Source organism: Rhopalosiphum maidis, chromosome 2 (genome assembly GCF_003676215.2).
Source record: "Rhopalosiphum maidis isolate BTI-1 chromosome 2, ASM367621v3, whole genome shotgun sequence".
Taxonomy (NCBI): domain Eukaryota; kingdom Metazoa; phylum Arthropoda; class Insecta; order Hemiptera; family Aphididae; genus Rhopalosiphum; species Rhopalosiphum maidis.
In genome coordinates, this window is record NC_040878.1 from 48,627,433 (window position 1) to 48,651,689 (window position 24,257).

A 24,257-nucleotide genomic window follows, 5' to 3' on the forward strand; every position below is an offset into this window, starting at 1 on the left:
AATGATATCAATTTTGTTGAACATTACTACTTACTATGTTAATTAAAAATTTTGGTTTTCTATGTTTTTAGTTTTCATTTTATCGGAATTTTTGTGTTTGGTCTTAAATGTATAACGCAAACTACTTTCATTTGGTATTTAAAATATATCATTGAAGTTTTTTAAATTAAGTTACACTTATGTAAAGCTTATTTAAGCTACTTTAACTAAATTTTTATTCAAGTTTTTTTTATTTATACTATAATGGAAACTAAAATTATTGTTGAACAACTTGAAGATAAACAACAAATAGTAAGGTTTTTATATTTAATTTAAAATTTGTTGTCCTTATGTAATGAATAATGAAATGACACATTGTGCTTCATTCGGTTACAATAAGCAATATGTAGGTTAGTGGTTGGCAACTTTTGTGTACTCTTGGGCCATATTCACAAAATAAAAAGAGTTCACGGGCCAAATTTTATATTGTTAAATTCTTTACTACAAAAAAAAAATACTGTCTTAAACTTTAAAATAATTAAATGTATAAAAAAAAATTTGTTCTAGAAATTAATGTGGGCTGTATACAATAGTTGCGTGGGTCGCCGATTGCCGACCACTGATGTAGTTAATAATATTGCAGTGTGCTAGTTTGAGTGCAAATTTATTTTAACCCTAGTCCAAAATATATTTAATATTTAAATAAGTAAAATCGTTTTATTATTTCAGTAATAATGTTAAATGTATTATATACACTTCTCAAGACTAGTTTTTATATTACTAGCTGTGATCTCAAATTTCTCGAGAAAAATGGAACAGTCATAAAGTACTGTGTTTCTATTGGCATACATAAAGTTTTACTAGTTTGAGTATACCTCAGTTTATTGGTAAATTGATATCGAATCTTGCTACTTATTCTATCGAGATGACTATTTGGTATGTTTTTGAACATATAGGTTTAAATTAACTATGTGTTTTGGTCCAATTGGTCTTGTAGTTTCTGTGTTTACCATGTTCATTTCATTCAAGCATATAATAATTATATTCTTCAGCTCTATGATATTAGTATATTATATACGTTTTGGTTTTGAATATAGCACATACAATAACACACACTAGAGGGTTCTTGGGTAGCAGCTGCTACTCCTGAATATTTTGGTTTGAAAATTTAATGGTATTTTCGTGCAAAAATGATCTTAAATTGACATAAATACTGTAATTAATATGTTTACTTATAATAGTAACATATTAGAAAAATCATTATTTTACTAATTAATATTTATTTTTAGTTTTTGAAAGCAATTTGGTGGGTGGGTGGTATATTTTCCAACGTGCTACCTCTATTTATTATATGAGTGTGCACCACTGCCTACAATCTGTATAATAAATGTTCCTACTTACCTATTTACTCTATTAGAAATGGCACATGACTCACTTACCTTATTACTTTGCGTAACTGTAATTTGCCATATCTTTAGAATATTTTTTCTTGTACTCTATAGATTACAAAATTACTAAGACTTATAAAGTACTTTTATAGATTAATTATTAGTTGGAGTTTTAAAGTATGTATTAACAAATTTTAAATTCATGTTACTTTTCAACAACTATACCTACTTTTTCAACAATTATATGCTATTATTGATATATGATATATATTTGTAATTATAATTGTATATTTGCTTCTTGTAAAATTATTTAACAAATACAAAAATAAAATATTTCAACTGTTGGCAATCTAAGAATTATAACTATATTTTTGTAGTTTTTTGAATTTTTATTACTTTATACATTAATTATGTAACATTATATAAATAAATTTTAAAAAGTGTCATGCAGTATGCCAATAAATTTACTCATATTTTACTTTAATTAAAAAAAAAATATAGTAAATAACATAAATATAGATATAATATAATGTAATTAGTATAGTATTTAAATCTGTTATTTAGACAGGTTACAATACTGATTCTAAATATTGTTTGTCCCGTTATCTATGTCACTAATAATTTTTTAACGGGAAGTGATTTAGCTTAATATATTTTTCTAGTCTCATCTTAATTATTAATTTTATTTTAAGTATTTTTTTCCGAGGAATGTATTTATATATTAATATTATATAATTTGTACTTTTAGGTTACATATAAATATTTAATTGAAAAATTAAACATCCATCCAAATAAAGCAAAACAGTAAGTAAAAAGCTTATAAATATATATATTTTTTTAAATTTATTTTTATTTTTTCTAGATTGTTAAAAGATTATGTTTCTAAACTCACTGATGATCAAAAATACTCTATCACAGTTGTTATCGGGGGTACACTCAAGGAAAATGATGAATTTTGTATTGTATTGGCGTATGATGATCATGTTGAAACTATGCGCCGGCGTTTTAAGCAAATTGATTTTGAACACATTTATAGTATTCAACCTATTAGCAGATTTGACGATATAAATAATGCTTTATATCTAGTTAATAATTCATTAAATAATTATACTAACTTGCTTTCAAGTATCAAAACAAAAGAAAAAAGAAATGATTTAATGTCTGAACAAAAAGATGCAATTGAAATGGAGATTAATTTACCGTTAACTAAACAAACAAACCTGTCACCTAATAAAATTCAAAATCATAAAAGTGAAACAATTGCCCGTACAGAATTAGATAAACCACAGAAAAAGGTAATTTTAGTGTTTAATTTAGTTTTTTAATTAGTAACGGTTATGATTTATTTTGTAGAAAAATGGATTGGATTTCTTTAAAAATAATAGTACCAATAATACAAAACAGGAAGAAATTGAAAAAAAAGTTATTCCAAACAAGGTAAATTAAATAAAGTCAAATAATCAAAAATATATTAATTTAATATGAAAAATTAATTTTTAGGCCAATTCAGATTTCTTTACAAAATTCAAAAATTCCAATAAAAATCCATGTATAACAAATGGTTCTACTGATTCTAAAAACAAGGTTACAGCAGAAAAAATTACAAAAGTAGATACTAAAATAATAGATTTAGAGCCACCAAAAAATGTACAAGATAATTCAACAAGTGTATGTAAGGAAAAGAATTTAAAAAAAGAAAAAAAGAAAAAAGAAAATGTAAATAAAAGTAAAAGTAATCAAAAAGTTAAAAGAAAACGTATTCAAACTTTTGATAGTTCAGATGAAGAAATAGATAGTGAAGAAGAAGGTAGTGTAGAATATGTATTTATTTATACTTTGTCTCATATAAGTGTAACCTAACGGCAATGAAAATTAATGTAACTACTGCATGCTGAGCTTTGAGAGTATTAGCTGATTATTTCAACAAATATCTAATTTAAATTTTACTAAGACTAACACTAACACATAGTTAACACGGTTTTCCGTGATTCTAATAATCAGAAACAAAAATCAAATCAATTGAGGTGTGTGTTCTGAACTATCTACAAAAATCATTAGCGCTTAAAATTACTTTTATATGAGATAGTGTACAGTACTACAGTGTTATATTTTACTAATCAATATATATTTTTAGATATGAAAAGATCTGAACATGTTATGGATGGTGAGGATGATGTTGATTTTGTACAGCCTACTCCACCTCGCCCAACACCAAGAGAGAATCGAAAAAAAGAAAAACAAATAACCACATCCACATTTATAGATGATGATGGTTTTGTCCGTGAGAACACATTTTTATTATTTTAAAATATTTCAATTTAATTTAATACTTAAACAATAAAATAACTAATAAGTCTAATGTTTTTATTGATCTATTGATGTGAATTTATTTCTTTTGTAGATACTACTAAAGAAGTTAAAATTGTGGAAACAGAATGTGAATCACTTTCAGAGTCCACTGAAAACGACAACATTCCTGAACCTAAAGAATTAAATATTGAACCAGTTGTTAAAAAAATTAAAATCTGTGAATCAGATTCTGCTGATAAGAAAAAGAACAAAAATAAAAAATCTAAAAACAGTTCTAACCAAGGCATGAAACAATCTTCATTAACTAGTTTTTTTAAAACAAAATAAATAATGTATTACTACAATATTTTAATAAATACACAAATATTAACATATAAATTAAATAATTTTTATGTACCACCAGTATAATAAATTATAATATATAAATAAATACAAAGAAATATTAAATTGCTATAGTGTTATTAATGTTGTACAACATATTATATTTCTTTTTTTAATCTAAAGATTATTTTTCAACAATACAAGTTCGATCACAATCCTTCAAGGCTGACATTATATTGATATGTCATCTGAAACAGTGCTTTCAACGAAGGCATAAAAGTTGATATTTTAGAAAATTCTGGGCCTGAAACCAGTTGTGTATGTATATTAAATGCACCATTGTAATCTCGCTTCAGTACAAGATCGATCATTGTGTGGAGACATTGAATCAAATAAGCTGACAACTGTAATTCATGATAACATTGATTTATTAGGTTATAATAATAATTTAAAGGTTTAAAATGTATTTCATTATATGTAAAATAATAATTTTAACAAACATCTACAAATTTAAAATTTAAAAAAAAAGTCATAATTTTATATTTTTTTTGAGTATTAGGACGATTAAAAGACCTCAATTGTATCCAAATAAGGTATGTAATATCCATAAGGAAATGTAGTAATGGAAATCAGGTCAGTTCCAGACTAGTTTGGTAAAGGTTAAATTAACATTTTTTAATATTTTATGGAACTTATAACTTTTATATAGAATTTATAGTCACAAATTTGTGATTGTATCAAAATTATCAGTAACATATTTCAGAAATTAATGTAAAACATATCATTCTAAGATAATTTTGTATTAATATAAATACTTACAGAATTTTCTCGTAAAGAGTCATACAACAACTCTAATTTTTTTGAAATATCTAAAACTTTTTTTCTAGTTTGCTATAAGAAAAAAAAGTTTGCATATTAACAAATTTTACATAATTAAGAGTAAAACCAGTACATTATAAATGTACTTAAGATATGAATATAGATGAAACAATTACATGAAAATATCTATTACTTACAGCAGTAGGTGCTGCTTCTAATAGTTTTGATTGCAATCCTTCCAATACCACTTGAATTTTAACATGCTCTTGTGGTATAGGTTGTTTTGTTAATGCTTCTACACCTTGTGTAATATTATTTGAATATTGTTCTTCATTGTTACTTTGAAGTGGAATGTAAGTTCCAATTTCTTCAATTGGAGGTGGATTATTTGTATACAACGGATGTGTAATAGGAATTGATGACACAGGTGTTGGTGGTTTCTAAATATATGATTAAATTAAATATATATAAATACTGGGCAATTTTTTTTATATTGAAAACATTCATTATTTTAAAAACTTCTAATTTTTTTACATAATTTTCAGTTTTAAGTTTTAGCTAATTTCCCTCTATATATTTTAAAATTTTATTTGAGTATTAAAATGAACATATATTTTTTTTTAATGTGTAATAAAAAAGAAATTTCAAAATATTTTGACAAACTACTCATAGACTCAATAAAAAGTAGAATTATAATAAATTCATTATTAAATTAAAAAATGAGGGTAGCATGCTTGACGAATGGCACTGTTTATAGTATATATATATTTGTTTATTATTTTATTAAATACAATATTTGAACTGCCTCTTTTTGCTTTAAAAACTAGTTTTACAAATATTTTATAAATAGTAACATGTATTTTAATAAAGTACATGAAATGTATTTCATAAAGTTTATACTAAAAATGTAGAATTTAACTGAATAAATTAATGGGGGTAATGTTCTTCTTTGCCAAATATAACTAATAGTGCTTGATTGACAAGTAAAACTGGCTTGAGTTATAATTTAAAGTGGTTCACATATTTAGTGTTTTTTTTTATTTAAGCTATTTGAATGATAATGACACAAATTATTCAAAAAAATCTTAATTCTTTTTTATGAATTTATATATATATGAATACACAGACCTACTTTATAGTCGATTTGGTGACCCTTAAATAAGATTTCCTTACAAATACCACATAATAATTTAATAATCTAAATAAATTTAAATATTTAAAACTTTAGTGGTATTTATCACCAAATTTAACACATGTGTGTAACATCACGTATAAATTTGAAACGAGGCTTTTTTCAATTTACATGTTAAATTCATTGAATTGCTTTCTCATATTGGAAACACAGTTCATGGAACTATATATATACATTATCTTATATATACCTAAATTATTCATAAAACTATAACTGTATCATATGTTTTTTCAATTCATGAAGTAATAACAACACCAAAGACATTAATTTACTTTCTTAGTAACATAATTATTATACTTATTTATGTTATGTGATAAATAGTTAATAATAAAGACTGCAGTAGTTTTGGACATAAAGGAAACAAAATTTCCTGGTTTTATCCAATTAGAATTTTTCTTGTGGAATTTAGAACTTATGATTATTACTTCATCAATATAAGCTTTTAAAATAGGATCAAAATTGGCTATTAAAATAAGTACCTAAAGAAAATGTCCATGATCAAGATTTTAGTCACCTAATATAGAAGCCGCTTATTCTTTGCTTCACTATAAATTAAGTTTCTTTTTCTGATAAATTTAAAACAGTTATTTTCTCTAAAACTGCTCATTTTTGCTGAATCTTTTGTTTTTTTTTTCTATAGATCAACCAAGTATATTTTTAGTAGTGAATTTATTAAAAATATTTGTGTTAACCAATAATCATTAACAGATTTTTCATGTCTTTAATTTATCTATAAGTGTTATTACTTCAGTGGTGTATGCACGGGGGGTGTCAGGGTGATATGATAGCCCCCTTAAAAAAATCCTGCATACGCCACTGAATTACTTATTACTAGGGATTAAGATTTGTTGCACTTAAAAATTAAAATTATCGAAATACACAGTCAAAATCATCAAAATATGCAGCTAATTTTTTACATTGTTTTTTAAAATTATAAACATATAAATATGACTATATCCTGAGTTAATAAGAAATAATGTAAAAGCATGTGATCAGTTAACCGTGATTAAATCTGTTGTACAATTTAGAATTTAGATGTCATTAGGTTTTAAAACAACTATATAATTGTCAATAAAAAGGTTGGTTTTCAAGTGATAAAGAAATTATTGTAAACAGACATACGAGTCAGATATGACAGAATATGACCTTAATTTATTTATAATAATATTTTTGAATTTTTTTCAAGTATTAATTTTTCCCAACAATTTTACGCCATATAAACAAATTGAAAAAACACAAAATATGCACAAATATGCTAAAAATTGCTCAAATATTCACTTTTCCTGAAATATGATGAAATATACAAAAATATGTAAATTTAAACTTAGTATTTAATTTTGCTATTTCATAAAACAAATTTATATCTCACCTAGAATAATCTACAACCACTACAGAAAAACATGTAAATAAAAAAAAATCCCAAATCCTACTTATGACTTAGTAAAAAATCACAATTTAAGGATAATCAATTTTTTAGTATTTAATTATGTTTAGCCCCACAGTATAATATTTACAGTAGTTAACTGAGTTTTGCTCAGAAACTTGGTGGCTCAATCCAGCATCGATATTCGAGGAAATAATGTCTAATTATTGATAATATATTAATGTACAATTCATGTTTTAAATAAATGATTATTACTTGAATTGGAGCAGAAGTTGATAACATTGGTGGATCATTCCAACCCGGAGTTGATTTTTTCATGTAATTCATTGGTAAAGGTTCAACTACAAAAAAATACAAATTCAATTAACATAAGTATTTTGTAACTAAATAAATATGTATTTACCTGATGGAGTACTTTGATTATAAGTTGATGATGACTGATTAAAATTGGGCGATGGAGGAATTGCTTGAGAAAAATTATTTAAATGACTTTGAATAGGTTGAAATGTTTGTTGTTGATTCATATTAGGTAACTGACCAAAACTTTTAGGCTGATTAAAATTACTTATTTGAGCTGAAGCGGGATTATAAATATTTGGTTGCGATGGTTGGTTTAATTGTTCATTTAAATTACTTGTGTGTCCCAATGGTTGATTTATAAAATTTGACTGACCCATTGGTGGATTAAAACCACTTTGTTGTCCCAATGGTTGGTTCAAAGTATTTGATTGGCCTATTGGTTGATTAAAATTACTTTGTTGTCCAAATGGTTGGTTTAATGTATGAGGTAGTGGTTGTCCCATTGGTGAATTAAAACCGCTTTGTTGTATAAATGGTGGGTTTAATGTATGGGGTTGTCCCATTTGTGCATTAAAACCACTTTGTTGTCCCAATGTATTTGTCATGGATGGAGTTCTCAATCCATTGTTATAACTCCCATAAACGTTATTTCCTTTAACAGAAGGATCAACAACATACTTAGGCTTTCCTATAACAAGACAAAAAGAAAAAGAAAATTTACTTTGCAGTTCATTACATAATATAAATACATTTTCAAATATTATTAAATAGAAAACTATATAAATAAATAAGCTTTTTTAATATTAATATTTTGTGTAGAAAGATAGCGGATAGAGAGATAATAGAAAATGAATAAAGAAATGATGGCTAATAAAAGATGCAAAAAAAGAACATTACAATTAATTCCAAGGAATACAAGAAACTAGATATATGAAAAAACAATTTGATAAATAATAACTAAATAGTATAATACATACAAAATAATGTATGTATACTATTATAAATATTATATATTTACATTATATTTGAACAAAAAAAGTTAAATTAATTAAATAAGACATTTTTTTTTTATTTGTAGAATTGAAAATAATATTTGTTACAAGCAATATATTTTAACACTATTTTTATATTAATTCATGATTATAGTATTATTATTTTATACCTGGCTTAATACTGCTAGGAGTCATACATCTATTGCTAGAATCTGGTGGTGGTGTTGGAGGTACTGTTTTTTGCACATTTGTTTGATTAATATAACTATTTCCGTATTCTGGTGTACTATTAAGGTGATTGTTATAAATAGGTGTTGGTTGATTAAGTATATTGTATATTGGTTGAGATTGAATATTAGGAGGATAACTTGAAGGAAGTTGTCTATGATTTTGATGTATTTCATTATCTTGGATAAACTTATTTGGATACGATGGAAAAGGTGGTTCTGGTGTTACAGTGCCCGTAGCACTTGATGTTGAGTATTTTCGTAAATCTTGAGTACCAATATTAAATGTTTTCTAAAAAATAATTAATAATAATTACTCATATTTTCAATTAATAAAACAAATAATATATTATTTTATTACTTGTGAAACATTATTTGAATATTCAGCTGTTTGATTTTTTCCAAGCGCTTTATATAATTGATTTTTTAATTCAATGTTATAATCCTAAAGCAATAATATTTAAATATTTAAATAATTATATTACATTAAATTTAAATACAACTGTTATTATTATTTACCTTATTTGTAAATTCTAAATATGTTAAAGCTCCTTCCAGATCACCTTGAGAAATTAATATTTCACTATACATCACTAAAAGACCTGACAACTTTTGCCCAACTTCCAAATTAGATTTACTAGACAATTTTGATTGATGCAACATCATTGCCATTTCTACACATTCTTGTAATTTCTCAATTGTTTTAATATCTTTTTTATTATCTATAAGAGCTTCAACATTTCCAGAACATATATAACAGAGTTGTGCATATTTTGACAAGCTTTGGTCATCACTAGCTGCAAGACGATTGCCAAGTTTTTCAAAAGAAGAAATAAAATTTAATCCATTTGTATGAGTTAAAATGGCTGTCATAATTTCTTTCCAACAATTTAAATTGCAATTTTCAATTAGATTACTCCAATCATTAGTAACAATTGCATGTATTAAAGCAGCAGTGGGTTCTTTTGAATTCTATAACATGTATTTATTGGATAATTACAAGGTATAGATTAATAACGATGTTGTTTTACCTTAAGATATTTATTTTGTATTCTAGATAATGTTTTAGGACCAGCAATTATTGCAAGTAATAAAGCTTCAACTGGCTTTCCGCTATCTAAAAACAAGTCTGCAGCCGTTGACAAATTTCCAATAAGAAGTGACTGATATATTAAGTCTTGTAGTTCTATATTTGTAATATAAATTACTAATTAGTGAACAAGAAAATAAATATTTAAGAACTGGAGAAGTCATTCTATTATAATTTAAAGTAGGTATCGAGTATATATTTATTACTGTAATGAATGTGTTAAATTTGAATTGAATAGTAAATCATTGCATAAAAATTAATTCTGAACACAGAAAAACCTAATATTTTTTTATTTATTTAAATTGCTATTAGTTACTACATTTTGTAAGAATATAACATTTTTATTAACATTTATAAGAAAAAATTCAAAAAATTCAAATTCTTCTAAACAGCTAATAACTATTAAAGAATGTTTCTCAAGTTTCTTTGATTAATATTATTTGAATAATAAAAACTGTTATTATATGTTTCAATATTCAATATCATTGAATTTTGAATCATAAAAATTTTATGTGGTGTTTACTCAAAATTTTTTTTAACTATCTCAACCCACCCAAATACTAAATAAATTAGCAGTTCCCAACCTTTTTAATTGTGCGCACCACCAATTTTGTAAAAAAATCTTTAAGGCCCATTAATCACTAATAGCACTTCTATATACGTATGTATATAATATATATGTTAGTACTATCAATATTATGTGGTTTGCGGCCCAGTTCTACAGTGCCCACGGCCTATGGGTTGGGAACTGTTAAAATAGATCCAAATTGTCTCCAGAAACTATTCTCCAGATTGAAAATCAAAGCATTTTTTTTACTTTGAAAAGTGTAAATACAAATAAAATCACTCACACATACATCTTTGTAAACCAATAAAACCATTGTAAAACCAATATATTCAGAGCATCCAACCCAGAATTTAATAAATAAAGAATAAAAATGTTCTTTACCATCAGCGTTAGAAGATTTTAAATTGAAATCATCAAATTTAGCCACTATATTATTTTCTTCTTGAATATTTGAAAGATTTGAATGAAATCCTTCATTTTCTTCCTAAATATATAAATTAAACTCGTCTTAAAAATTAATAAATAAAATAAAAATTAGAATCTATACTACCAACTTTTTTAGTTGAATATCCAAGTATCTCCAACTGGGCTTCCTTGGGATTATTTTGAAACATAGTTTTTAAGAACTTCCACACTAGCTGAAGATTATCATCAGAAGTCAATTCACTTTTATTATGACAAAATCCTTCAAAATTTCCATTATTTAAGATTTTACTTAGATGATCAGACCACACCAATAAATCAGATTCAATCACTGTCTTGTTTAATTGAACAGCTTTAAGTGAACCATCAAATGACACCAAGTAACCACCAAACTATATAAAGATACTTAAATAACATAGCTGGCTTTAATTGTTTTCATACAATTATTTTCTTACTGCAAATGATGCGCCACAGTTTCTCTGAAGCCACTTGGGAGCGTTTGTTAAATTAGATGCTGTTGTCCATTGAGAATTGATATTTTCATTTTGACTACTTATTTTCTAAAACAATTTAATAATTCAGTGATTTACGATAATTATAGGTAAAGTACCTAAAACCACTTATAATCACAAGGCGACTCAAATGTAACCACCAGCTGCTCTCATGGTTACTATTATTACAAATAAGTATTTATAATATTATAAATTATAAATAATGATAAACAATTATAATTATTATTACCCGATCATCAAAATTCTGCAAATCATTTATTGAATAAACAGTTGTTAGCCCGTCAAAACTAGATGTAGCTATCAATAATGGATCTTTTGGACACCAGTTTATTTCAAAATTCCATTGATTATTATGCTCTAAATCACATACTAGTAAATTTTCCTGGAAAAAAAAATTATACTTATAATATGAATTTTAACATATTTAATATAATTTTTATAAATATGGTCAGCTTAAACCAGTCTAAAAGAATTAAATTACAAGGAAAGTGCAAAGAGCTTCAAAAAATAACCTAAGTATTAGAAATAAAAACAAGAAAAAAACTATATCTCTATAGAATAAAATAAATAAATTTAAAATTACATCATTCTCACTACTTGGATTCCATATGAGTAATCGATTGTCTTTTCCACAACTTATTAATAAATCTGGATCTTCAGAACACCATGACATTGATAATATACCCCTAAGTATATATGATTAGCTTATGAATTAAAATTATTACATTTAATTATAACAAGATATCAAATAGTCATATATTATTATTATTATTATTTGTAGTATTTGAATGGTAAAAATAACGAATAATCACTTTTGATGTCCCATTAAATTTTTTACAGGTGAAGATGCGTATCTTAAATCCCATAGTTGAATAACTGGATTTTGATCATCTTCTGATGCGATGCATACTTGTGTTGCCACTTTAGGGTTCCAAGACATTGCTTTCCATTTAACCTATATGAGTCATGTTTATATATATATTTAAATAAATGAAAAATATATATTTGTATATCTACTTTTGAGTTGCTGTCTGATAATTTAATGATAGGTTCATTCTTACGTAAATCCCATACAACGGTATACTTATGAAACAACGAACCAAGAATGTGTTGAACTGAAATAAAGTTTTTAAGAAAAACATTGAATAATTTTAAGGATAAAACATACATTTTAATTACATTGAAAGAAGTACCAATATTTTAATTATTTAAGTAACTGATAATATACATTTATGACATATTTTTGTATTATTAAATACATATAAATGTATTAAAGTAAAATACAAAACAAAATTATCTTTACAATACTCATTACTCACCCCCTTAATAAATAAGAAATAAAATTACAATATAATAATGATTAAAAAAAAAAAAATTATAATCGTATACCTTCATTATTCCATGCTAAATCAATTACATCTTCTAAAGTTTCTGATTTAGAACCTGGAGTCATTGGAGTGCTCATACTGTTCAAATCCCAAATGAATATTTCTGATTCTGAAGCACCAGATGCAAATAAATTTGTCTAAAAAATTAAATTATTTATATTATACATAGAATAAGAAATCCAAATAAATTTAAAAAAAAAAGAAAGAAAGAATATTATACAGTAAAATCCATTTTATATAATCCTGTTTTTTTACACATTCAGTAAATATAAGGTTTCTTATAAATCACAAGTATTATTTGATTTTAATAAATGTTTAATTACTGTTTAACTGTACATAATAAACATTAGGCAGAGCCGTAACTAGGGTGAGGCAAGTGAGGCATTTGCCTAGGGCGCAAAAATATTAAATGATTTACTTATGAAAAAATATTATTGTCAATATAATATTTTTCATTACTAGGTACTAATCCTTAAATATGTTTATTTTTTTCCTGAAATTATGACGACGTTGATCGCCGATAATAATAGTATACCATTATTAGTATTTATTATGAATTATATGAGTATTTTGTTATTGGCAGTATGTTATATTATATTATCTTTATTTTCTGTTTAATCAACGAATCGATCGACGTACATGCGTAATATCTACATTATATTAGTTGATACATGTATAATACATCAGTTTATAAATAGTGAACAAATTTTGTGTACAGATAGTTTTACTATTAAAAAATAATTATGAATAATAAAAAGAAACAAAGTGGAGCAGAGAATCGAAATATTAAGAAAAAAAAAGCAAATGAAGACGTACAACTGTAAAAAAAATGAAAGACTGGTTTTCTAAAGGTTCTGGTTCAGATGAAAAATCGGTTGGATTAGTGACAAACTTGAAAGAATATTAAGTAAATAAAGGTTATTTTATTTTCTAATTAAAAGTTAAGGTAGTAAAACTGTAAAACTGCTCCGATTTTCTTCAAAGTAGTACCAAAAGTTGCAGTTTGTATTTATAATTATTTAAACGATTTCTACAATTTCAGTGATTTTATATAATATATATTATGTCAATTATTATCCGTCTATCGTAAATAATTGTTATTATTGTCTGTTCCTTGTTGTGCGTTAACCGTTGTACCAAATGTACGTTCGCAAAACTGAGATCTATTTAGAAATAAATAGTATTAATAATCATTAATCTTTATTTCAGAAGAAAATTCCGGTGATCTATCGGCTATATATCTCCAAATACACAAAATGAATTTATCTGTTTGTTGGGACAAATAGTTCAAAATAAAATATTATCTAAAATAAAAAAAGCAAAATATTGACTGCACTCCCGACGTGTCACATAATGAATGAATGGCTGAAGTGATTCGTTATGTTGATATTGACAATGGAAAAATTACAACTGAAGAAAGTTTTATAGATTTCATAAATACGGAAAAAAAAACTGGAGATGGGTTGGCTATGAAAATATTATCAAAATTAAAAGCTGATGAACTTGATGTACAAAATGTACGGGGACAGGGGTATGACAATGAAACTAACATGTCAGGAAAATACCATGGTGTTCAGGCAGTCATATTAAATAAAAACAATTTAGCCATATTCATTCCATGCACTGCTCACTGCCTTAACTTAAGTGGCGTACATGCAGTATCATCTAATGTTAAGGTACAATTTTTTTTCAATGTGATTTAGAAAATATATATGTTTTTTGTCAAATCAACTACTCGATGGAAAATTTTAATGGATACATTAAAAATGTCATTAAAGGACATTCAGATACCAGATGGGCTCCATAAGCACAAGCTGTTAAGGCCATGAACTCCCAAATAAAAGAAGTATATAAGGTATTACAAAATATTCCCGACTCGGAACTTAATTTGGAAACAAAATCAACAGCTAAAAATTTACTTCAATTGATCAATTTTGACTTTCTCTGTTTACTTAATATTTGGAATCAAATATTAAGTAGTATAGATCGTGTTAATCAAGCTTTACAAAACAAAAGCTCATCGTTGAAAAAAGCTTCCAATTTGCTACTCTGGCTTAAAAATGCTTTGCAGGAAATTCGCGACATAACCATGGAAAACAATTTTACAAATGCTACAAAAGTTGCAGAAAAGTTACAAATATCAACAACTTTAAAGGAATCAAGAACAAAAAAAAGAAAAAGATTAGAACTTTATGAAACAGATAATGATGTGATAAATATTTCTGCAGAACAAAATTTTCGAATTACTATTATAGACTCAATAGATATTCTTCTTTCTCAGATGACATGGCGGTGTGAAAAAATTATGGAAATTTCAAACGATTTTGAATTTCTTTCCGGTCATTCATTAACCAATATGAATTCACACGATTTGCAAAAAATAGCTACTGATCTAGGACTAAAATATAATGAAGATATAAATACTGCGGAAATAGTTGAAGAAATTAAAGATTTTAAACATACAACTTTATCAATTTTGCCAAGTATTAAATCAATAACGTTTTTGGATTTATTACAAATGACTCATGAATATAAACTTAAAAAATTGTATCCAAATATTGAAATTGCTATAAGGATTTTTCTCTCAATACCCGTTACAACAGCTTCATGTAAAAGGAGTTTCAGCAAACTTAAATTGATTAAAACTTACTTAAGATCTACAATGGTTCAGGAGAGATTATCAAGCATGGTCATACTTTCAATAGAAACAGAAATCACTAGTAAATTGGATTACAAAGAAGTTATTGACAAATTTGCTGACAAAAAAGCAAGAAAAATATCGTTATAAATAATGATTATTTTATTTTTTATTATTATTAATTATTATTTTTAAATACCTTATAAATTTGTAAAATTTGAATGAATTTATTTCCTATAATATAAAGTTGAGGATTATAAACTTGTGGCTAAAAATATTATTTTTTGTTTAGCTCAAAACCTAATTAAAGATTTTCCTAATCATTTTATTTTATTGAAAAATATTAAAAACTGTGAGTGTCACCCCCCTCTCACCACCCAGAGGGCACATTGCTAAAGTTCTGCCTCAGAATAAAAAATGGCTCGGTAAGGCTCTGACACTAGGTATATATTTTATTATTTATTTATTTACAAATATAATATATAATGGCATCATCTGAACTAACTCGTTTGGGGGCCTATGAGTACTATTTTCTAGAGCAATTAGTTTTTGACAAAGTTAATTCTTGAAGGTGTAGAAAATATAGGTAAAAAATTCATGGATTCAACAATTGCATATTAAAAAAAAACAAATTAATTTATAATACCTAATTAATATTTATGTAGAAACAACTATACATACTTGAAATAAATTAAAATTGAGAGCTTTGACTGATCCAACATGGCGATCACTTTTAGCTAAAATACTATCAACATTTCTTGCTAATTTTGAAGCATTATATAGACAAATAACACCATTATCACAGCCTGCGGCAATGATTCCAGAATCCCATTCTTCATTATTATTAGCACCACCCCATACTAATTTATGAAACCTTTATATTATATAAAATACAAAAATATTTATAATCATTACAATAGTTTATCTTTAGTTTTAATTAATGAACTTACCGACAATCAGTGGAGATTGATGCATTAAGTGTTATATCATTAGATTGTACTGTATACAGTTCTAATGTTGATGATGTGTTAAATGAAGCATCTAATTGTTGGGCAGCAGTACCCATTGCTATATTGATTGGATAATTTGATTTTGGTGACCATGTTGATACAACAGTCTTTTGAAACTCTTTAATTTTCATTATGACTTTTCAAGCAATAATTTTGGTATGCGATAAAAACTTTAAATTTCCTACCTATGTAAGTAAATATAACAGATATTTAGATTAATCATAAGCAATAATAAATAATAATATTTAAATAATATAGATATAACATAATTTGTTGTCTATCTTACAATATTAATTTCTTTAAACTTACAAGTTACTTAAATAAAAAATGCATTAAATTAGTAATCAAAAACACCATAAAAAATTAGTATAAACTTTTTTTCAACTCTTTCTAAGAAACACGTATAGGAATATGACTAAAGAGTAAAAGTATATTTTGCAAAAATAATTATTATCTTTAATTTTAAAAAAGAGAACATATATGAAGTTCTAAACGAGTTGTAATATTCCAACGTGGCTCATGAACCAGTGGTTCTTAGTTTGTAGTTATTCGAGATTCGACTATCGGACATATTTCGTATTATTATTTATTAATTTATTACCTATGAATAAATACAAGTAATAAAACCGCAATAGTCATTAAGTTTTAAAAAATGTTTCTTAATTCAGTATAAAACTTAAAAAAACGTAATTGGTTAGTTATTATTTGGCTACACTATCATTATCGGATATTTTACATACTATAATTTATGAATATTACCGTTTTTTAACTTTTAGTAAGAATACTAAGAATGCAGATGTAAGTATAGCTGTGACAAAATAGATTTTGTAATAGATAATGGATGGGATCTATCGAAAAGTGATAAACATAATTGCATAATATCGAATACCCGCGATATTGCGATAAGCTTTTTTAGATGTTTTTCGTGTTCGTTTCTTCGTGTATTCAATACGGTAGGTATTTAGACGTTTCCCCCGTGTCTTCCCCCTTCCCCTGGATTTTAACACTATTGTAAGTTTCACCACTGGCCAGAGACATTTCCCCCCTGAATCAATTTATATTTTTTTTTACACATAATAATAGGTTCTTCGGTTTTATTAGAAATATATGGGCATCTATCGACTATCATTATTCAGGTTCCATAATGAAACATGTTTGAGTTAAACTAAAGCTGATATAGACATAGATATAGTAATATTATACACTAGTGCGAATTAATCATCCAAATATTTGGCTTTTTATTGAAACCTTACCGATGAGTAACTCAAGTGCATTAAGAGGGCGTTATACCCGGATGTGTTGTCTCTGTCTTACTTATGTAGATCATAGCAAATTTTCGTTCAGCAGAACACATTTTGTGATTTTAGCTTTAATATTAGTGTAAATTTACCTATTATTAATTAAACTTAAAGGTAATAATATTATCTAGGGCATCTCATAGGCTTTTATTGATATTTTAATTTTTAAGCAAATTACAAACATTTTAAAGTTTTGATATTTTAGATAACTATAACTCACTTAAAAATTAAGATATCAATAAAAGCCTATGAGATGCCCTAGATAATATTATTACCTTTAAGTTTGATCATAGGTAACTTGACACTAATATTAAAGCTAACATCACAAAATGGGTTCTGCTGAACGCAAATTTGCTATGATCTACATTAGTAAGAGAGAGAGACAACACACGCGGGTATAATATCCTCTTAATACACTATTAAATTATAGAGTATTCAGTTTTCGTTATAATTTGTGTAATGATGACACTGATGACAGGTTAAAAAAGTTATGTGAAAGTTTTTCAAATAATTATATTTTTAATGTTTTAATTTCCGTGAGCTATCTTATCAGAATAAAAATATTAGTTAGGTAATTTTTTTTATTTGTATTATTTAATTTTGTATTTTAATATTAAAAGTCTTATTTTCATCTGTATATTATATTGTTTAATATTTATATTAATGTATTGATAATAGTGTTATGACAAATTATTAAATTATATTCATGTACATTAATTTAATATAATTCATAAAAAATAACAAATATATATAATTAATTTGTACATTAATTGATTTACATTGTATATTATTGTTTAATATTTTTACTTTAAATTTTTTATCCTAGGGAAATTGTTTTGTTGTGAGGTTGGGAGGGGGGGTTTGCACGGAGCAAAAACGTCCTAGTTTCATTTAATATTCATACCCTTTACCATTGGATTCATATTTATGCTAAATAAATTTATGATATCCAAAAATAAAGGGACCTCGGGAATAACGGTATCAACAAATTTGTTTACACTGTATTTTATTGATAAGTGAATTGTTATTATTTTTAGGTACCTATTGGCTATTCAGGCTTATTTCGAGATTGAGTTTTAACATCCATGAACCAATATACGAAAAAAACTAACTAAAAAATAGTGTTAGGTAGCTATAATTAAAAAGAAAATAACCAGTATCCAATACGGATATAATTATATCTAAGCCCGTTGTAACAGTGCCGTACTTAGATTTTGCGCGCTGATGCAAAAAAAAAGGCAACCTTTTAAAGGGTTTACTCACGGCCTATCTAATAATAAAATTATATTCTAAAATTATATAATTCAATTTTTTGGGAAATAGGGAAATAAACAATTGACACGTGTCAAAGTCACACTATTAATTCATAAATAATAAATATATTACTGAAATACTCAGGTTATTTGTTTGTATTATTATATTATACATTAATTGTTCCTACTAATTACTTGATTAATAATACAATTAAATAATATAAATTCAATTTTAATTTATCACATTTATCTACACACATTTTATCAAGTTTTAATATGTAGTTGGTTTATTATAGTTTAAGCCGTTTAAGGTTTTAAATATTTTAAACTATTTATTATTGCACATTTTAAGCTTTATAGCAAGGAGTCGAGGAGATATTTCGAGTTACGGGTTTCGGGTTCCACATCAGCTAAATTTTTGTGGGTGTCGGGTTTTATATTAAAAACCAGGTAAATTTTTTTGCGGGATTTGGGTTATGGATATCTATACAAATATTGGTAAAATTTTGTGGTTGATGTATTTTATTTGGCAAGTTTTTGATAGCGAATAATATTTTAAATTTTTACACGGTTTCGGCTCAAATTGCAGCAAAATTAGTTCAATAATACTTATATTTCTTGAAATAAGTGAAATAACCCTTAGGCCAGGGCTATATACGCCGTATTAGAATTTATTGTTTAGAATTCCTTTTTATGTATACATGTCTTCACCTTGTAATATGTTTTGAAATAGCAACTATACGCTTATTAAAAGCACGATAATAGCCAGATCGTTATTGACAATAATGATGATTGATGGAATTTTACGACATACGATACGAATTGTTTTCAATCATATACATATTTAGAAGTAAGTCATGTATTGACTGCGGGCATCAACCATAATATTTTCAAATTCTTAATATTTCAATTTTATAATAAAATGTAGCGTTTTCAATAATTTTATTATATAATATATGTACGACATTATTAAACCTACGGCTATCAGTAAAAAAAAGACCAATGGAAGGATCTATCCCCTACATCAATCCCGTAAATAGGTACGCCACTGACGCTAAGTTTCCAAAGGTTAGTGGTTATATTATACTTACTATAGTATTGTACACTAATATATTATTTACCTATTGTGTATTATGAAAAACTGATTTTGTGTTCACAATTATTAAATTATTAAATATTTCATAATTAACCAACAATTTATAAATAAATCAAATTAAATTTTTTCCGGCTATTATTACACTTTTTTTTCGCGTATCCTCTCATACCTATTCTCACTTCTCATACCTCCGGTTGGGAAACATTACTATACATAAAAACCTCATACCATTGATTAAATATACACAATTGATAATATTACATATTTACTTTGTAATATAATTTTACATAAATAACTTAAGTAGCTATATCGCCTATATCAGTTACTCTTTGTATTACAATATTAAAATTTTAAAATGCTATCAAATAATAAATTGTATGCATTTTTAATTATAAGACAATTCGCAAATCTTTGTTATTTTATTAATATATGTATTGAAAAATTGAAAAATAACTAAAAATAGTCGAAAATATTAGAAATGTCTATAAAGCGCTCAAATATATTCTTAAGAAAGACAAAATTTGATTACGCGTTTAGAAAATGAATAATAAATAATAAGTATTTGGTGAACATTTTAAGTACCTACCTATTTATCTACGGTTATTCGTGTATGAATTACAACAAAATAATAAAATTAAATTTATTTCAAAAGATATTGCACAAATATTCTCATTCTTCATCATTTATTTCTTAATTTTTGTAATTTGTAAGAACATAAGATTTCAAAAACATAATTTTTATACATTTTGAACATAAAAATATGGTTTAAATGACATATGTGTATTGTGTAATCATTATATTGTTAAATTATCGAAAAACATATTTGAATATGATATTACATTTTAACTTGAAAAAATGGTTTTAAGCTGAATGCAGATAAATAACATTTATACAATTGGTATTTACAAATAAGTAATAAGACAAATAAAAAACTCTATTTTATATTTTTTTAAATAATTTATACACAGTAGAATAACGTTTTAAATTTTATTTAGTTTGTATCTGTACACATCACGCAATGCTAAAATACTATTGCAAAGTAATTAAGTAATTATTTTAAAATTTATTATCAGTGAACTAAAATCGAAATAAACTTTTAAGTATCAATTTAGCGATTTAAAATTATTATATACAATATGAAGTTGTTAATAATATATATAATAATTTGTTTGTTTTGTAGTAGTATATCAGTGTCCAATAATGAAAACAATTCAATAATTTCAACAATTAAACAAATTTCTACTCAAAAATTTTGGATCGAAAATATTTTAAATCAAAAAATAATAATTGAAAACAAAATCATCATTTTAAAAGATGCTCTTAAAGTAATAACTGATTATAATTATTTAAGTGAATTAGACACAAATATTGTGTTAAAAGCTTCAAAAGCTCTTTACACTGCTCAGAAATGTAAATATTCAAACTTAATTATTCATGCATTTCATATTTTTTTTGAAAGCATTTCATCATGTCAAAAATTGCCAACTGATAATTTAAAAAATAATGACCAACCATTGTCAAATACAAATAGAATAATATCTTTAAAAAATATTATAAAACGTATCGTTGACCTCAAAAAATATATCGCAAAATTTATATATAATATATACTATTTGATGAATTTAAGTTCAACATTAAAATCTTCTGATCACACATTAATAAAATCATTATTATCTATTAATTTATATTTAGATCACATAAAAATCCATATTGATCAACATGAGAATGATGAAAGTGAATTAATTTTATTATACTCTATCGATGTCCAAAAAATAATTGCTCAAATGATTAACTTAGTTGAACGCTTTAGGTGTAAACATTGTTATATTGAAAATTATTATAATTCGTTAAGAAAAAAAAAAATTTGTGCTAAAGTAGACGATACAGCTAATAATAGTGTTCATAATTTAATTAAAGAAACATTAAATAATTTAGAAAATTATTATAACGATGGAACATTATACATGATTTATTTGAATTACGATATTCTGTTTTCGATAGATTTGTACGATCAAAAATATATGTTATTAGAAGATATATTCAACATTTTTAAAGATGGATCGTTTACTATTTCCGATTTAGTTGTTGAATGGAAAAATGCTACCAAATGGCCAACATTAAACAATGTTATGAATGAAGTGAAAAGTACTTACAATCTTCAAAATATATTTGAATATCAAGTATTATTAATTGAAGTAATAAAAAGCATTTTTTATATAAAATATATGAAAAAAGAGCTAGTAACCTCTATAGACGACATAGTAACATTATTAAACGAATTTGATGAATTTATTAATACAATGATACCCAAAAATTATCCAACAAATATGTATTATTCGATTAAACAATTTAGAAATTCACTATATAATCTAATATTAACCAAATCTATTTCGGTGTTATCAATTTTTTCCATGCAACAATTACGTACAATTTTGATTAATACAACATGGGTACTACACAACAATTGTGAAACATCTAACATAATTACAACTATAGAAAGTCTATCGATGAAAGAATTAGTGTCAAGAATTGCTGGACTGAAAAATTTTAAAATATTTATGAACATTTTTGAAGAGCTTTCATATGAATCAAATACGTTGAGTAATTATGATTTACAAACAGTAAATACTTTAAAAAGAATTGAAAAAAATGATAATCTAATAACAATATGCAAATATTTTTCATCGCTCCGAGAAAAATTACTGTTATTTCAAATGTTAATTGTTGGATTTCATCAAGCTAGTAATACTCAAAGAAAAATTGATGACTCAGATGTCGAAAGAGCAAAGACGTTTATTTTTGAAATACTTATGCATTTATTCCAAACATATACAAATCATGATACAATTAAAAAAATTATTTTACCTTTAATGATTCATTTTAAATATAATCAAAAAACAAATGAAAATTTAAAAATATCGCTTCAAGTTTTATTTTTGAATATTAATATTATAGAACACTTTGAATTGAATAATTGCGATTCAGCAAAATATAGTATTGATGTGTATTATAATAAAATAAAAGATGTTTTAGGAATTTCAGATTATCAAATTTTCAAACACGATGAGAGAGGTATTATTCAATTGAATAATTTATTTTGGGATAGTAAAGAAAGTATAATGACAAATATGATCGAATCAAGTACAAATTTTTTTCATAAAGATAATGTACGAATGGATATTTATTCAATGGTCGTTGATCGACTTATACAAAATGTAAAATTTGGTAGTTGTAGTAGCAGTGAATCCGGTCATGATGTTTCTGAACAACTTTTTCTTTGGGATGGGTCAATGGAAAGTGTTGAATCTGTTTATTCAGTAATAACAAGAGGTGTAATCGATTATCAGTATTTAGTCGCACTTCAGTGTTCCATAGTTAAATGGTTCATAACACAAATTATCGAAAATATTTTAAAATTTAAACAAATATGTAGTAGTAGTACAATTAAAGGATATTTTTCGGATTTTTATAAAAATCAAATCAAAAAATATACAACAGAATTTGAAGAGATTTCTTTTTCAAATTCTATAAAAATGTATTTATACAATACTTTTCATTCTTTTAACGTATCATCAGATAATATTAAAGAAGAAAGAAGTGTTACGGAGTCATTTATAGAAACGTCAATGTTGTTTGTGAATATTGATCGATTTATATCGAATCAGCCATTAAACGAAGATAATACTAGTCAGAGTATCATGTCAGAAGAGATGACAAAAATAAAAACAATAATTAAAAATAACATACAATTCTTAAAAGGTGTTGTAAAAAAGGTAAACGATTATAAATATATTTCTGAAGATGTACAATTTTCTACATGTATTTTTGTATGAAATTGTCGATTTAATACAACAATATGATATATGGTACCTTTTAATGTTACCATTATACATGTTTTTCATATTTTTTTTAAAATTTTAAAATTTTAAAAATTTATTGCATATACATTTCATTTATATTAATCATAAACCATAAAATATAAAACTCCTAACATAATATATACATATATATTAATAAATCAAAATAATCTATATTTTTTTTATTCTTTATTGGTTAAATAATGTTTATA

General features: G+C 25.0%; 2 protein-coding genes across 2 annotated transcripts; one reads left to right on the top strand and one right to left on the bottom strand.

Annotated features, from left to right (window-relative positions):
* The first annotated feature begins 57 nt into the window (after positions 1 to 57).
* On the top strand, positions 58 to 4,118 carry LOC113550952 (DNA polymerase delta subunit 3-like). Its single transcript, XM_026952924.1, has 7 exons — positions 58 to 291; positions 2,116 to 2,171; positions 2,230 to 2,662; positions 2,721 to 2,804; positions 2,868 to 3,174; positions 3,502 to 3,648; positions 3,769 to 4,118. The coding sequence occupies exons 1-7, from the start codon at positions 244 to 246 to the stop codon at positions 4,002 to 4,004; spliced, it is 1,311 nt and encodes a 436-aa protein (XP_026808725.1). The 5' UTR covers positions 58 to 243; the 3' UTR covers positions 4,005 to 4,118.
* LOC113550951 (protein transport protein Sec31A) lies at positions 4,079 to 16,989 on the bottom strand. The gene is made up of 20 exons (XM_026952923.1): positions 16,851 to 16,989; positions 16,482 to 16,726; positions 16,213 to 16,405; positions 12,895 to 13,030; positions 12,523 to 12,620; positions 12,318 to 12,460; positions 12,089 to 12,191; positions 11,735 to 11,887; positions 11,449 to 11,553; positions 11,125 to 11,385; positions 10,952 to 11,054; positions 9,944 to 10,098; positions 9,432 to 9,884; positions 9,274 to 9,357; positions 8,856 to 9,204; positions 7,797 to 8,381; positions 7,649 to 7,734; positions 5,015 to 5,257; positions 4,818 to 4,889; positions 4,079 to 4,402 (listed from the first exon to the last, which is right to left on the bottom strand). Exons 2-20 carry the CDS (start codon positions 16,670 to 16,672, stop codon positions 4,208 to 4,210), a joined length of 3,708 nt encoding a protein of 1,235 aa, XP_026808724.1. The 5' UTR covers positions 16,673 to 16,726; positions 16,851 to 16,989; the 3' UTR covers positions 4,079 to 4,207.
* Positions 16,990 to 24,257: the final 7,268 nt, after the last annotated feature.

Excerpts from the sequence above, each read along its gene's own strand:
- LOC113550951 (XM_026952923.1), bottom strand. The coding sequence starts at position 16,672 with ATGAAAATTAAAGAGTTTCAAAAGACTGTTGTATCAACATGGTCACCA. Across the intron at positions 11,386-11,448 it reads ACTGTGGCGCATCATTTGCA|TTTGGTGGTTACTTGGTGTC; the intron begins GTAAGAAAATAA and ends ATCTTTATATAG. Across the intron at positions 10,099-10,951 it reads AAAATCTTCTAACGCTGATG|AACTACAAGACTTAATATAT; the intron begins GTAAAGAACATT and ends TTACAAATATAG.
- LOC113550952 (XM_026952924.1), top strand. The coding sequence starts at position 244 with ATGGAAACTAAAATTATTGTTGAACAACTTGAAGATAAACAACAAATA. Across the intron at positions 2,172-2,229 it reads CATCCAAATAAAGCAAAACA|ATTGTTAAAAGATTATGTTT; the intron begins GTAAGTAAAAAG and ends TATTTTTTCTAG. Across the intron at positions 2,663-2,720 it reads TAGATAAACCACAGAAAAAG|AAAAATGGATTGGATTTCTT; the intron begins GTAATTTTAGTG and ends TTTATTTTGTAG.